Source organism: Corapipo altera, unplaced genomic scaffold, assembly GCF_003945725.1.
Source record: "Corapipo altera isolate COAL_440 unplaced genomic scaffold, ASM394572v1 174, whole genome shotgun sequence".
Taxonomy (NCBI): domain Eukaryota; kingdom Metazoa; phylum Chordata; class Aves; order Passeriformes; family Pipridae; genus Corapipo; species Corapipo altera.
In genome coordinates this window covers 620,728-632,849 of record NW_020885022.1, presented here as the reverse complement: position 1 = coordinate 632,849, position 12,122 = coordinate 620,728, and the positions used below count along the sequence as shown (strand labels likewise).

The 12,122-nt window shown below is 49.3% G+C and overlaps 1 protein-coding gene across 2 annotated transcripts in view; it reads right to left on the bottom strand.

The window, feature by feature from the left end:
• The window catches only part of NSF (N-ethylmaleimide sensitive factor, vesicle fusing ATPase), a 71,453-nt gene that overhangs the window by 36,814 nt on the left and 22,517 nt on the right, over window positions 1-12,122 (bottom strand). For both annotated transcript variants that reach the window (XM_027667883.1, XM_027667882.1), the window contains exons 5-8: window positions 9,127-9,293; window positions 7,699-7,806; window positions 7,037-7,112; window positions 3,225-3,380 (exon numbers count right to left, since the gene is read on the bottom strand). In XM_027667883.1, coding sequence (XP_027523684.1) covers window positions 3,225-3,380; window positions 7,037-7,112; window positions 7,699-7,806; window positions 9,127-9,293 — 507 coding nt within the window. The remainder of the gene's footprint in view (window positions 1-3,224; window positions 3,381-7,036; window positions 7,113-7,698; window positions 7,807-9,126; window positions 9,294-12,122) is intronic.

The following is a 12,122-nucleotide window of genomic DNA, read 5'->3' as shown; positions in this document are numbered from 1 at the left end:
GTCCAAGGCCAGGTTGGACGGGGCTTGGAGCAACCTGGGCTGGTGGGAGGTGTCCCTGCCCATGGCAGGGGTGGCACTGGATGGGTTTTAAGGTCCCTTCCCATCCAAACCATTCAATGGTTCTGTCACATCACACCAACCAGGGAACTGATCCAGCTGAGTACAACCCTATAAACTGCTTTTATTAATAGTATTTTTTGATTCCAACTGTATTAGTTCCCTCCAGAGCCCCGCAAGCCCAAAGCCATCACAGAGGAGTGGGAGATCCATGTATGGGAAAAGCAAACTGCCCCTTCCAGGTGAGCAGGGACAGGGTTAGTGACCAGCTGGAGCTGAGCTAACATTTCTTTTCTTGAATACACCAAAGCTTGTACCATCAGAGCAGCATTTCCCCCCTTGGATGATATGGTTAACTAACACTGATTTATGTGCTCCAAACCCAGAACATTCCTTGGAAGTTATATCAACCACACACAAGCTGCAAGTAATGCTGGAAGGGTCTGTAGAGCCTCTGTGCAGTTTTGGACAGAAATATTTATGGTGTTTGGCATGGAAGCTGCAGTCTGGGAGCACTGGGCAAAGAACAGGACTGGGTGAACACTGGAGCACCAGGGAGCAAGCAAATTCCTCCTTTTCTTTCCCAATAAATTATTCACAAAGGTGAACAGCTGTCATACTGACATTTCAGATCTGAAATATAGTTAAGAGCAAGTTATAACTAAGGCAAAGAAAATGAATGTCAGAAAGTTTTGGTTTTTCAAATTTCAGATAAGCTCTTTCGCCCTGGGGTTACTCAGAGCTCAGGAGCTCTGCTCCCAGTCCAACTTCTTACCTGAACAACGTCTCTGTGTGCAGCCTGTGTGTAAACATCACAGTGAGGGGGTTTGTGCTTAGAGAGGGAACGTGGCACACCTTGAATTCATTGCCCAGGGTAATCCAAATACTACTGGGCCGTCAGAGAATCTTTGTCTTCCCGTATTAAGCAATACCAATTAGAAGAGGAACCCTCTGGCCAGCTCCAGGGCCTCACCCTGCAGCCAGCAGGGATTCCCACCTGCTCCAGAGGTCCCTGGTGGAGGTGTAGGAACTCCACATCAGTCACCTGCTGCCCAGCTGGCAGGTGAATCCAGCTCGTGGATATGCCCAGGGAATGCAATGGTATGTGACACAGCAGGCTGGCAGCCTGCCCACACACAGCCAGGGGAAGCTGCAGCAACAGGGAAACAAGCTCTCATTGTCTTTAGTCTCCAAACACACTCCTGACACTGAAGTGGCACTGGGTGAGAACTCCCAAAGCCTAAATCTTTTACCTTCACACATGGTCACATCTCAGGACTTTGTACTGCAGCCACAAAGTCAGAGAATCACAGGATGGTTTGGGTTGGGAGGAACATTTAAACCCATCCAGTGCCACCCCCTGCCATGGGCAGGGACACCTTCCACCAGCCCAGGTTGCTCCAAGCCCCATCCAACCTGGCCTTGGAAACTTCCAGGGATCCAGGGCCAGCCACAGCTTCTCTGGGCAACCTGTGCCAGGGCCTCCCCACCCTCACAGGGAAGGATTTATTCCCAATGTCCAACCTAAATCTCTCCTTTTTCAGTTTTAAATCATTCCCTCTTGTCTGCCCAGGTAAAAAGTCGCTCTCCCTTTGTTTTATAAGCCCCCTTTAGGCACTGGAAGGGGCTCTAAGGTCGCCCTGGAGCCTTCTCTTCTCCAGGCTGAACAGCCCCAGCTCTCCCAGCCTGTCTCCACAGGAAGACTTCATGAACACACACGACAGTTGCCTCCAAAGGTAAAACATTTCAAGCACAGGAGGCTGCTGGCAGCAGCAGCGCTGAACTGGCCACCAGTGTCTCTGGGTAAAAGCTCTTCTTTCCACAGCCAAGGCCATTTCTCCCATTTCCTCTCTCTGCAGAGCAGTTAAATATTTAACAAATTCAAGCATTTGATGTTCTCAAGCAGAAGCAGAGCAGTGATGTCTTGTTCACAGCCACAAAACCCAGGAGACCCGAGATCATCCCCCCAAAGGCCTCGGCTCTCAGATCAATGGGAAGTAAAAGGCAGGAGAGAGAGAATCAGGCACTAATTGGATTCAGCCCCAGAGTTTCTCCAGTGTTCTTCCACAGATTTTCAAATCACCCAGAAAAGACTGAAGGCAGCTCCCAGGGAAGTTTACTTTGCATCAATTCCACAGGCACTGGAAGCGGCCGCGCTCCACAGGCCCCTGCACAGACAGGACGGATCTCCTGCTGGAAACCTGGTTTGTAATCAAAATCCTGATTGCTTCATTTATGGGGGGAGGGAAGGTGGCTCAGAAACATAAACATACACAGAAATTATACAGCCACGGATTCCAAGCCTAAATATAAACCCACAGAGATTATATTCCAAGAACAAGGAGCAGCCAGAACATCCCCAGCCACGTTCTGTGACAGAATCAGATACCTGCTGACTACAAACTAAACCCAGCACCATTTATCTGCCTGCCAGCACATGTTTACCAAGCACTGAGGCTGCCTTTCCTTCCCCTGGCCCAAAAAAAGGAGTTATATTTAGAATCGGTGCTTTTATTTCCCCAGCTCCAGGACGTGCCACGGCCTGTGTGTCCTCTGCACTGCAAACCCGACCGAGCCCACGCCGGGGCTGCGCCTGTTGGGCTGAGGCTGGGAGGAGCATGGGGCTCCCACTGCAGCTGCCAGGACAGCTGGGATGGAATATGGGAGAGGGATTATGAAGCATTAAAATAGCCTTTCTTCTGACCTCTATGGACAGCCCATGGCAGTCTGGAAGAGGAGCAGTCAATCCCACTGCTACGGATAAACGAAGCATCCAAAGAACAGGGAGTGTTTCGCTGAGTCATGGAATGGTTTGGGTTGGAAGGGACATTAAAGCCCATCTCGTTCCAGCCCCCTGCCATGGGCAGGGACACCTTCCACCAGACCAGGCTGCTCCAGTTTCAGTTCCACCAGAACAGTGTCCAGTTAAACCACGTTATCTCATTCCTACAGACATTCCAGGTGCAGGGTTGAACATTTGTGTTGGTTTTGTTGCCCTTCCCTAACCAAGCAACAAGAGTCCAAAATACGTTTGGCAGCAACAGAAGAGGCTCTGTTGGTCTGTTAGATCCCTAAGAAACTGCTGTGTTACAGCATCCCAAGGCTGTCAGCTGATGTCCAGTCCTTGCAGACCCCATGCCCCAGCCACACTTCCCTGGATTACTCACCCATTTGCTCCACAATTTCAGGTGGGAAAACTCGAGAAGCAAAAGCTCGTCGGAAAATATCCGAGAATTCTTTGTCCAGGCCCCCTATGCCCATTTTCTCAAAATTCCAGTCTGGGTTGATGATTGACTGACGGTTCTCCTTGGTCTTGGATTTACCTGCAAAACCAAAGGAATCATTTCAAACACTGAGCCCAGAACTCCAGCAGACACAGGTACAGGAGCAGCACAAGCTCTGCAGGTCAGACCCACGTCCTGTGAACTCCGTGGGCGGTTTCAGGAGGACACACTGGGCCAAGGACACAAGGGCAGGACACCAGAGACCTGGTTTACTTGGTAAAGGATTTTCCCAGCCTTCCAACCACTCACAGGGATTTCTCCAGCCAGGTGTTGCTCCTGGGTATTGAAGACTCCCCAGTAGATTTCTCTGCCCCAAACTGGACCCCTGTAACCTGAGCACCCTGAGTGCCTCAGCCCCCAGCTCATGGGGCTGCTGCCAGCACCAGTGTCCACTCTTTTCCAGGCCACCTGGAATGACAAGAGGTTTGTCCTGTATCCTCCTCAATGCCTTTTCCAGCCTTCACCTGTTCTCCCTTCCTTCCCCAGCAGCAGCTGCACACGGGAGCCCCCTTGCTGCTCTCTCAGTTTTCTCTTTTCCCATGTCCTCTGGCAGATGGACCTGCAGGTTGTATCTTAAATACAGGTACAAAACTGTGCTCCACTCTGTTCATATTCCTTTATGAATAATGTGCAGTAATTCTTAGCAAACACAATAATTCTTAACAGTGCTCAGGCTGCATGAGCATGGGCCCAGCATTCCCTTCAAACTGTCCTCCCTGGGATCTTGTCCCACCACAGCCACCCATTTTACCCAACTTTTCCTCCCACATGTCACTTGATGTTTATTTATACTGAATTTCATCTGCCATTTTCTGCCTCAGTCACCAGGCTCAGTCAGGGCCAGCCTGGGCACCTCCTTGCTCAGGCTTTTCCCCAGTTTATTCAGTAATTCCAATGGGAAGCAAAGGCCCAGCAGAGATTCCCACTGAACTCCACCAACACGGGCTATTTACTCCTTCCCTTTCACTACTCACTGACTCATGACAGAATCTTCTCTCTCACAGATCTCTGGTTTGATTCTTTTTTAGGAAACTTTGATAAAGGACCTTGCTGGAGGAGCTTTGACAAACAAGCAGGCTGTGTGAGCCCTTGTGCCAGGGCTTCCTGACTCTTGTAATGAACTGCAGTGGGATCAGGAGGCAGGATTGCCCTGACCCGAGGCAGGCTGACCCTTCCCAGTGCAACATCTTTATAAAGGTTTCCTCTAATTTAATGTTTTATTACAGTTTCTGTTGGTTTCTCCTGTACAGATTTAAGGTTCAAAGATGTGAAGATCTGCAGACTTTCTCCAGGATCCTTTGGGAAGGGACAGCATATGAAAGTGTCCCCAGACAGCAGAGCAATTTGCAGCAAGGTCACACCAAACAATCACAAGGTCACCAGCTCCTTTACAGCTCAGAAGAGCCAAGGCTGGTCCTGGCAAATCACCACAGTTGTATCTGTTCCACAGCCTCCCTCTTCCACAGTTACTCAGCCAGACCCCCAGGCACAGCTCTGCAGTCTCTTTAACCACCTCCTCTCCCCTCTGCTGCCAGGGCACTCACACTCCAGCCCTCCCGAGCTCCTCACTCCCTCTGCAGAGGAGTTTAAAGTACTCAGGGCTTTCAGAAAGCAGACAGCAAGCACAAATGCTCCTGTAAGGATGCTGTCAAACCCCTGCAGTCTCACCTGAAATTTATTCAAGGCAGTTCATAAACAAGCACTGACACTTTGGTGGGTCAGACCAACCTTCCACATGGCTTTCAGCACCCTCAGCTACCAGGGAAGCACACAGGGAGCTGAAAACCCAGAGAGAGCAAAGACTGACAATAACCCTCAACTCCTGCTGCAATGGGGTGAGTTCTTACACAGTGCTTTAAGGGCTGGCCCTTAATAGGTCCCCCAAGAGGGACCCTTCCCTCCCTAAAACACCAGAGAATCACCGAGTCACAGGATGGTTTGGGTGGGAAGGGACCTTAAAGATCATCCAGGGACACCTCCCACCAGCCCAGGTTGCTCTAAGCCCTGTCCAACCTGGCCTTGGACACTTCCAGGGATCCAGGGGCAGCCACAGCTTCTCTGGGCAACCTGTGCCAGGGCCTCCCCACCCTCACAGGGAGGAATTCCTTCCCAACACCTAATCATGGCAAACAACAACTGTGCCTTCTGCTGACCTGTTCCACAAGCTCTTCTAGAGGAACTTCAAGTTGAGCCAGGCAATGGATGGGCATCCAGAGTACAGTGAGTACAGCAAACAGCAGGGCTGTGTGAGCTCAGTCAGACTGCTTTAATCTTGGTCTAAACACACCTGGAATCAATTCTTCAATTCCAAGGGCAGCAAAACAAACAAACAGGGTCGTGCCTCTGACCAACACAGCAGGGCCAGTACGTGTGACCCAGAGCACCAAGAGCCAGAGCTGTGCAGGGCACAGGGAGCTGATCCACCAATTCTCATGTGTTTATTATCCCAGGGCTGCACTCCAGCCTTTAGGACAGATCCCTCAGCCAGGGATGTTCCTGCTCCTGCAGAGCTTGGCCTACACCCCCCCCTTCTGGCTGCACCTCAGCACAGTAAAATTCCTGCAGATTGGATTAAAACATCATCCATTGGTTTTATAACACAACTTTATGCTAAGCAGTAGAATTGCGGGTTTTTTTAAAACAATTATTACAATTCTTCTCTATTAAAACAATGCAGGTCCTTTACTGGAGGCAGAGCTCAGTGACACTCACTTCACTTTCATCTCCTCTCTCAGAATTTAATTATTCAGAACTTTACAATTCTCCAGAGACCAACAAAGCACATTAAGCAGCTCTGCCTCAGATCAATGAGGAGATTAAATGAAGTACCAATTTGACAGAAGTAAATCGAGGCACAAGCAGCTCTTTTGTCTTGTCTGCAGACAATGAAATAGAATCCCAGGGGAAAGATCCCTGTTCCCAACCATCAGCCCTCCCCTGGGACCACTCCTCACACCCACATGTGCCAGGAGGGAGATCACAGGTCATTATATGGCTTTGAATATTAACAAGCAAAGTACCCCTGCTTGCTCTGCCTCAGTGAACAGGGTTATTCAACTGTCCTGTCAGAGTGAAAACTGAGCTGGTGCACCCACGTGCTCACAGTTGGGAACTCATTGCCCTGCCCAAGGTTCAGTGGGTGCTATTAACACCTGGATCCTCATTAAGGTGCTTAATTACAGCCACCCACAGCTCAGCCCATGGACCTCTGCTGGGTTCCAGTACAGTCTCTGTGTTCGGATACAAAATCTGCAGGAGGTGGAAGGTGTGGTTACACCACAGGCTCCCATCTGCCCGTTTTTGGAGTGGAATTCTCCTTTCCTAAGTGGCTGCTCCCCTCAGATGCTGTCCAGTCTCCTGGAAAGGGAGAACTCTCTGACATGAGATTTTCAGAAGTTCACGCTCACTTTGAGATTTTGGCTACACATTCAAAAAAGTTCTCAATTTCCTACTCCCTGCTCTTTTAATTAAATTTAATGTAAGAGCTGTTGGCTTGTTACTGTCCCTGAAAACATCATTCTCCGAAAGTATTTCAACTGGGTGCTGCCTTTTGCTGGATCTACTCACCCCCTTTGCTTTTCTCATCTAGACCTAGCAGTGAGGAAAAAAAACACTTGGAGGCAACCAAGTCTCCAAGGCCTGAAAAGCAGCAGAGTTCAAGCATTATTTCTCTCTTTGGGTACAGTGGCACTCACCAATCAGATTGAGAGAGGAGTTCTCAGCTTTCTCAAAGGCAACTTGACTGTTCCCAAGAACCAAGCCAACCTCAATCTGGAAAAGGGAGGGAAACAAATAATCACATTAATTGCTATTAGACTCAGCTTCAGATTGCTCCTCAGGTATCCCCAAAAACAGGAAACAGCAGCAAAAGCTCCACTACAAAAGTCTGGGAAGAATGTGAAATAACACCACCTCCTCTAAAACAAACATCACCAAATGCAGAAGCTCATCAGGTGTAACAAAGTGGCTTTTTAAAGTTCTTCGTTCAGTTCAAACCCAACTATGTTATTTCAGCAAGACCCAGCAAGTAAAGAAGAAAATAAAATTAAAGGAAAAATCAAAACTGCACATAACTGGAAGACAAAAAAGCTCAAGACAAATGTGTTTCTATGAATTAGTACTTAAAGACCAAGAGATATTCCTTGTATCTTCCCCAGCCCTGGACTTCAGTGGGGACTGCACTAAACTGCAAACAGTGCTCCTTGTTTTCTCTGACACAACAGACACAGCCAGGTGAGGCACGTGTGACTTCTCCAAATGCAGGTACCCTGAACTGCTCCTGACCTGCAGCATGGACTTGATCAGGACTTAAATGCCTGCAGTCCCTAAGAATGGACATGAATTCCTGGGAGCCCACCTTCTGCTTTTTGCCTGTTCCAGACTCCCCTTTGAGAATGCTGGGATCCATGGCTTCCATGTCCTTCACCAACAGCCCAAAGAGCTTGTCATTAAAGCTGAACACAAGCTGTAGAAAGGAAAAGACTCATTAAAAAAAAGCTAGAAAGGATTTGACAACACTACAAAGATTTGAAGGGAGAGAGGCCTGGAGACTGAGTTTACCACCCAACAACTCCCACATGGTTTTTACCCTGTAAAGCTCTAGGGTGCTGACCACGTTCTTTCTCTGCCCCAGCTTAAGAGTGACAGATCAAAGTATCAAAACATGAAATCAACTGAAAAAACTCAAAGAGAAATTCTCCTTCCAAGAAAAGCTTCTCTTCCCCCCCCCTTTCCTCCCCAGCTCAATGTTCTATATCATCACTTGACATTTTCCTCTCACTTTAATTAGTGGTGCCAGGCAAGGAGAACAATTTAGCTCAAAACTTTTCGCATTTCAGTTTGACAAAGACACCTCAGGGACAAAGCTAACGAGACAGGATGAACGGAACAAGGAGTAGGGTCCATCCCACAGGAAACCAGGCTGGTTCTGCACCATCCCTTTCCTCTGAGATTACATTTGCAACTGGCTTAAGATTCAGACCCTGCAAGTTGTAAACTACGAGAGTCCAATCTCAACCTGTCCTGAGAACGTGGCAAAGCAGAGGCTGCCACAGAGCTTTGCAGGGGTAGAAGCCCATCTGCTGCAGAGCTGAGCAGGGCCAGTTACGGGGACAACAGCTTTCCAAGATCCTCAGGGAAATATTTCATCCCTGTCTTACTACTGGAGTCCATAGAGTAGCAATAAATCATAGAATCCCAGAATGGTTTGGGTGAGAAGGGACCTTAAAGATCATCCAGTCCCACTCCCTGCCACAGGCAGGGACACCTTCCATCAGCCCAGGTTGCTCCAAGCCCCCTCCAACCTGGCCTTGGACACTTCCAGGGATCCAGGGGCAGCCACAGCTTCTCTGAGCAACCTGTGCCAGGGCCTCCCCACCCTCCCAGGGAAGGATTTCCTCCTAATATCTAAACCTGAGTGGTGCCACTGAGAATGAACTAAACCTAGTGTTCATCTCAATCTTGAGACAAAAGTGACTTCTCAGAAGACTGCAGGAGCTGCCATGTTCATAATCCAACCAGGCCACGACACAGGGAGACTCCAGCTCTACCAGGCCTTGGGATTTTCCTCACAGATTTCTTCAGTTAAGGATAAGAGAGATTTTAACCCCCTCTGCCCATCGTGTCAGTGAAAGTCAGGATGGTTTGACTTTTCACAGGGAAACCATTCCCACAACAAACAATTCCTGGCCTTTGCAGCGTCAGTCCCTTGGACCCCTCCAGATGTTCCCTTCATGTTCAGTTCATGGTATTGAATTTTGCCTTAAAATCCCAAAGCAAAGCCCACCTGCTGGCCCACGGAGAAGGCCTGGCTGTTGAACTGCTGGATGAACTCTGCAGCCATCTTGTCTGTGTCGTAGGGGTTGGAGTCAATGTTCTTCTTCTGCAGGAAGTCGATCTCGATGGTCATGGTGCCGATGCACTGCTTGGCCTTGTCAAAGGTGTACAAGGAGACTGGTAAAACAGAAAGGAACAGCACATTTCAGAGCAGCAGGGTGTCCCCATTGTATTGAACATTTGGCAATACATCATTGCAAAACTCTTCCCTTTAGAATGAGCACTTGGTATACACTGACTGTATTATTTCTGATCCATGTTCTACTACAAAGTCCTGAACACAGTAAAATTTCCACTGAAAATCCCTTTAAAAACTCTAATAAACCTTGAAAACAGCTCAACCACCACACAAGGTTTGGGGGACGAGGAGGATGAAAGCAAAGACATGCAGTGGTACCACACAGCTGTAACTACACCCAAGAGTCTGAAGGACACATCTTCAGAAAGCACAAAACCAGCACTAAGAGCAGTCTTGCCCAAAAGGCAATGACAGGAGGCCATCACTGGTTTTCTGTGGCAACAGGTTGCCGAGCTCTTCTCCCAGTGAGGCAGCAGGAAGGTAATTCCCTCCATGTTTAAGCTGTGAGGCCTCTGCAGCCCAGAATGAAGCACATCATCAGCTTCCCTTCGCCTGCTGCTGAGGGAACAACCCCTACCCCAGGGGTGTCCTTGGGCCTATTCTGACATTCCCACTACCTTCAGTAACACAAAACCAACTGCACGGTCCTTGAAAGGGGCAGAAAGTCGAGGGGTATGGAAGGTACTGCACAGTCACTGCCAACTGCACCTGAACCCACAGGTACAGCCCATCAGAAACAAGAGGCCACTCGGGGCTGCTGCTGCCAGAGGAAAGAGGATGGAAAGCAAAGAGCAGCATGGCTCCAACACCAGAGACACTTCTCAGCACAGCTGACCAGAGAGCAGGATCTCACCAACAGGCAGGCCCAGCAGGAGGGTGGGGACCCTGCCCCCAAACCAGGCTGCAAAAGAGGACAAGAAGCCAATGGTCCTCCAGAAGTCTGAGGATCGTTAAAGTTTGCTTTGAATGCTGAGAACAAACTCTCCTGTGCTACAGAAGTCACTGGTAAGGATAAAGCAGCAGGAGGGGAATGAAGGAAAGGTGTTTCACTCAATCTATGATTTCCTGTCCAGCCTCTGGCAGCAGAAAGGTTCCAGAATGAACCTGCAGACCCTGGGAAGGTGGAACCTCAAAACAAGGCTCCAGCACACTCAAATACAGGACTTGTTCACGTGAAGAGAACAAAGAGAGTCAGTCCCTGGCTGAAGTTGTTACCAGAAGACACACACACAGGTCATCACAGCACACACACCAAACATCCTTCCTGGGATGAGAAAAGGCCACCCAGGAATGAGCTGTCAAAGAAGGCTCTTCCAGGAAATAGGGATAAAGATAAAACACAAGCACCTCCTGAACTGAGGTCTCCCTCCTGGTTGGAGTTCTTTCCAAAACGGATATGGCAGCAGGGTTATCCCTTTGGTCCTGTAAGGGCACAGCAGGAGCTCCTCCCACCTTACAGTGATTTCCTTTTACTTGCCAAACCTCCAGGCTTTGTCAACTAAAAGTTTCTGGAAAGAACATCAGTCCCTGGCTTTGGTCACATCACAGGCCTGAGGGGTCAGTGCACACAAGCAGCTCTTACAGCCAGGACTGGCTGCAGGGGGTGACACAGAGCAGAACCCCTGCAGCCCATCAGCAGAGCACAGCACCAGCTCCAAGAGCCTGGAATGGCCCAGAGAGAGGTGGGATGGGAGGGCAGCAGGGACCTCCTGGTCTGGGAAGGCAGCCCTGGCTCCAGGTGTGCATCTCCAGTGGGAACATGGGAGCTGAGGGAGCTGAACTGCATGGAGGGCAGGACAGCCAATGCACCCGCGGCACTCAGGCAAACCCCTCACCTGAAAGCCCTTCCCACGGCACCGGGGGCTCCAGGGCTCAGCATCACTGCTCCACTGACATTTAAAGCACGGTTCTCACATTATTTGGGGATCACAACCAAACAGGAGCCCTGGGAAATCACTGGGTTTGTGAACACTCCTCCCTACCTGCGGAATAACATCACAGTCCCTCCCACCCTGCAGGGAGTCAGATGACATTTAGTCACTCTGCACAGAATTACTGCATCATTTTTCCTAACACAGGCTCCCACCGAGTTGGGAAGTTTACAGCAAGGCCCAGGCCAGGTACACTCACAAACCTGCTCTAACAGCTAATGACACAGTATATTAGTGCTTCTTTCCTCTAATAAATTCAGGACTAAAAAGTATTGATCTATAAAGCAGTTGGCATGTAATCAGCAACCACACAGGGGTGAGAAACAAAATAATTTATGGGTCTCCCCTCTATTATAGGTTATTCTTCAGTTAAAAAAACCCAAATCAAAACAAAACTAGGTAGCAAAAAAATCATAGAATAGCAGAATCATTAAGGTTGGAAAAGACCTCTAAAATCATCAGGTCCAACCATCCACCAGCACCATCACCATGGTCACCACTAACCCATGTCCTCAAGTGCCACATCCACGGGTTCTCTGAACACCTCCAGGGATAGGGACTCCACCACTGCCCTGAGCAGCCTGTTCCAAGGCTCTGCAGCCCTTTCCATGAAGAAATTTTCCCTAATATCCAATCTAAACCTCCCTTGGCACAACTTGAGGCCATTTCCTTTCATCCTGTCACTTGTTTCCTGGGAGAAGAGGCCAACTCCCACCTGGCTCCACCCTCCTTCTGGTATTTTTACAGAGCAATAAGGTCTGCCCTGTCCTCAGTCTCCTTTCCTCCAGGTTAAAATCCTGGCTTCCAAGCCCAGTGTGTGAGGCATCCAGGGGTGTAGAGAGGCAAAGACCCACTGCAGCCTGTCACTCCAAACACACCAGGCTTCACACCCAAGCACTGATCCATGGACCTGCTGAGACCACAGGGACTGGGAAA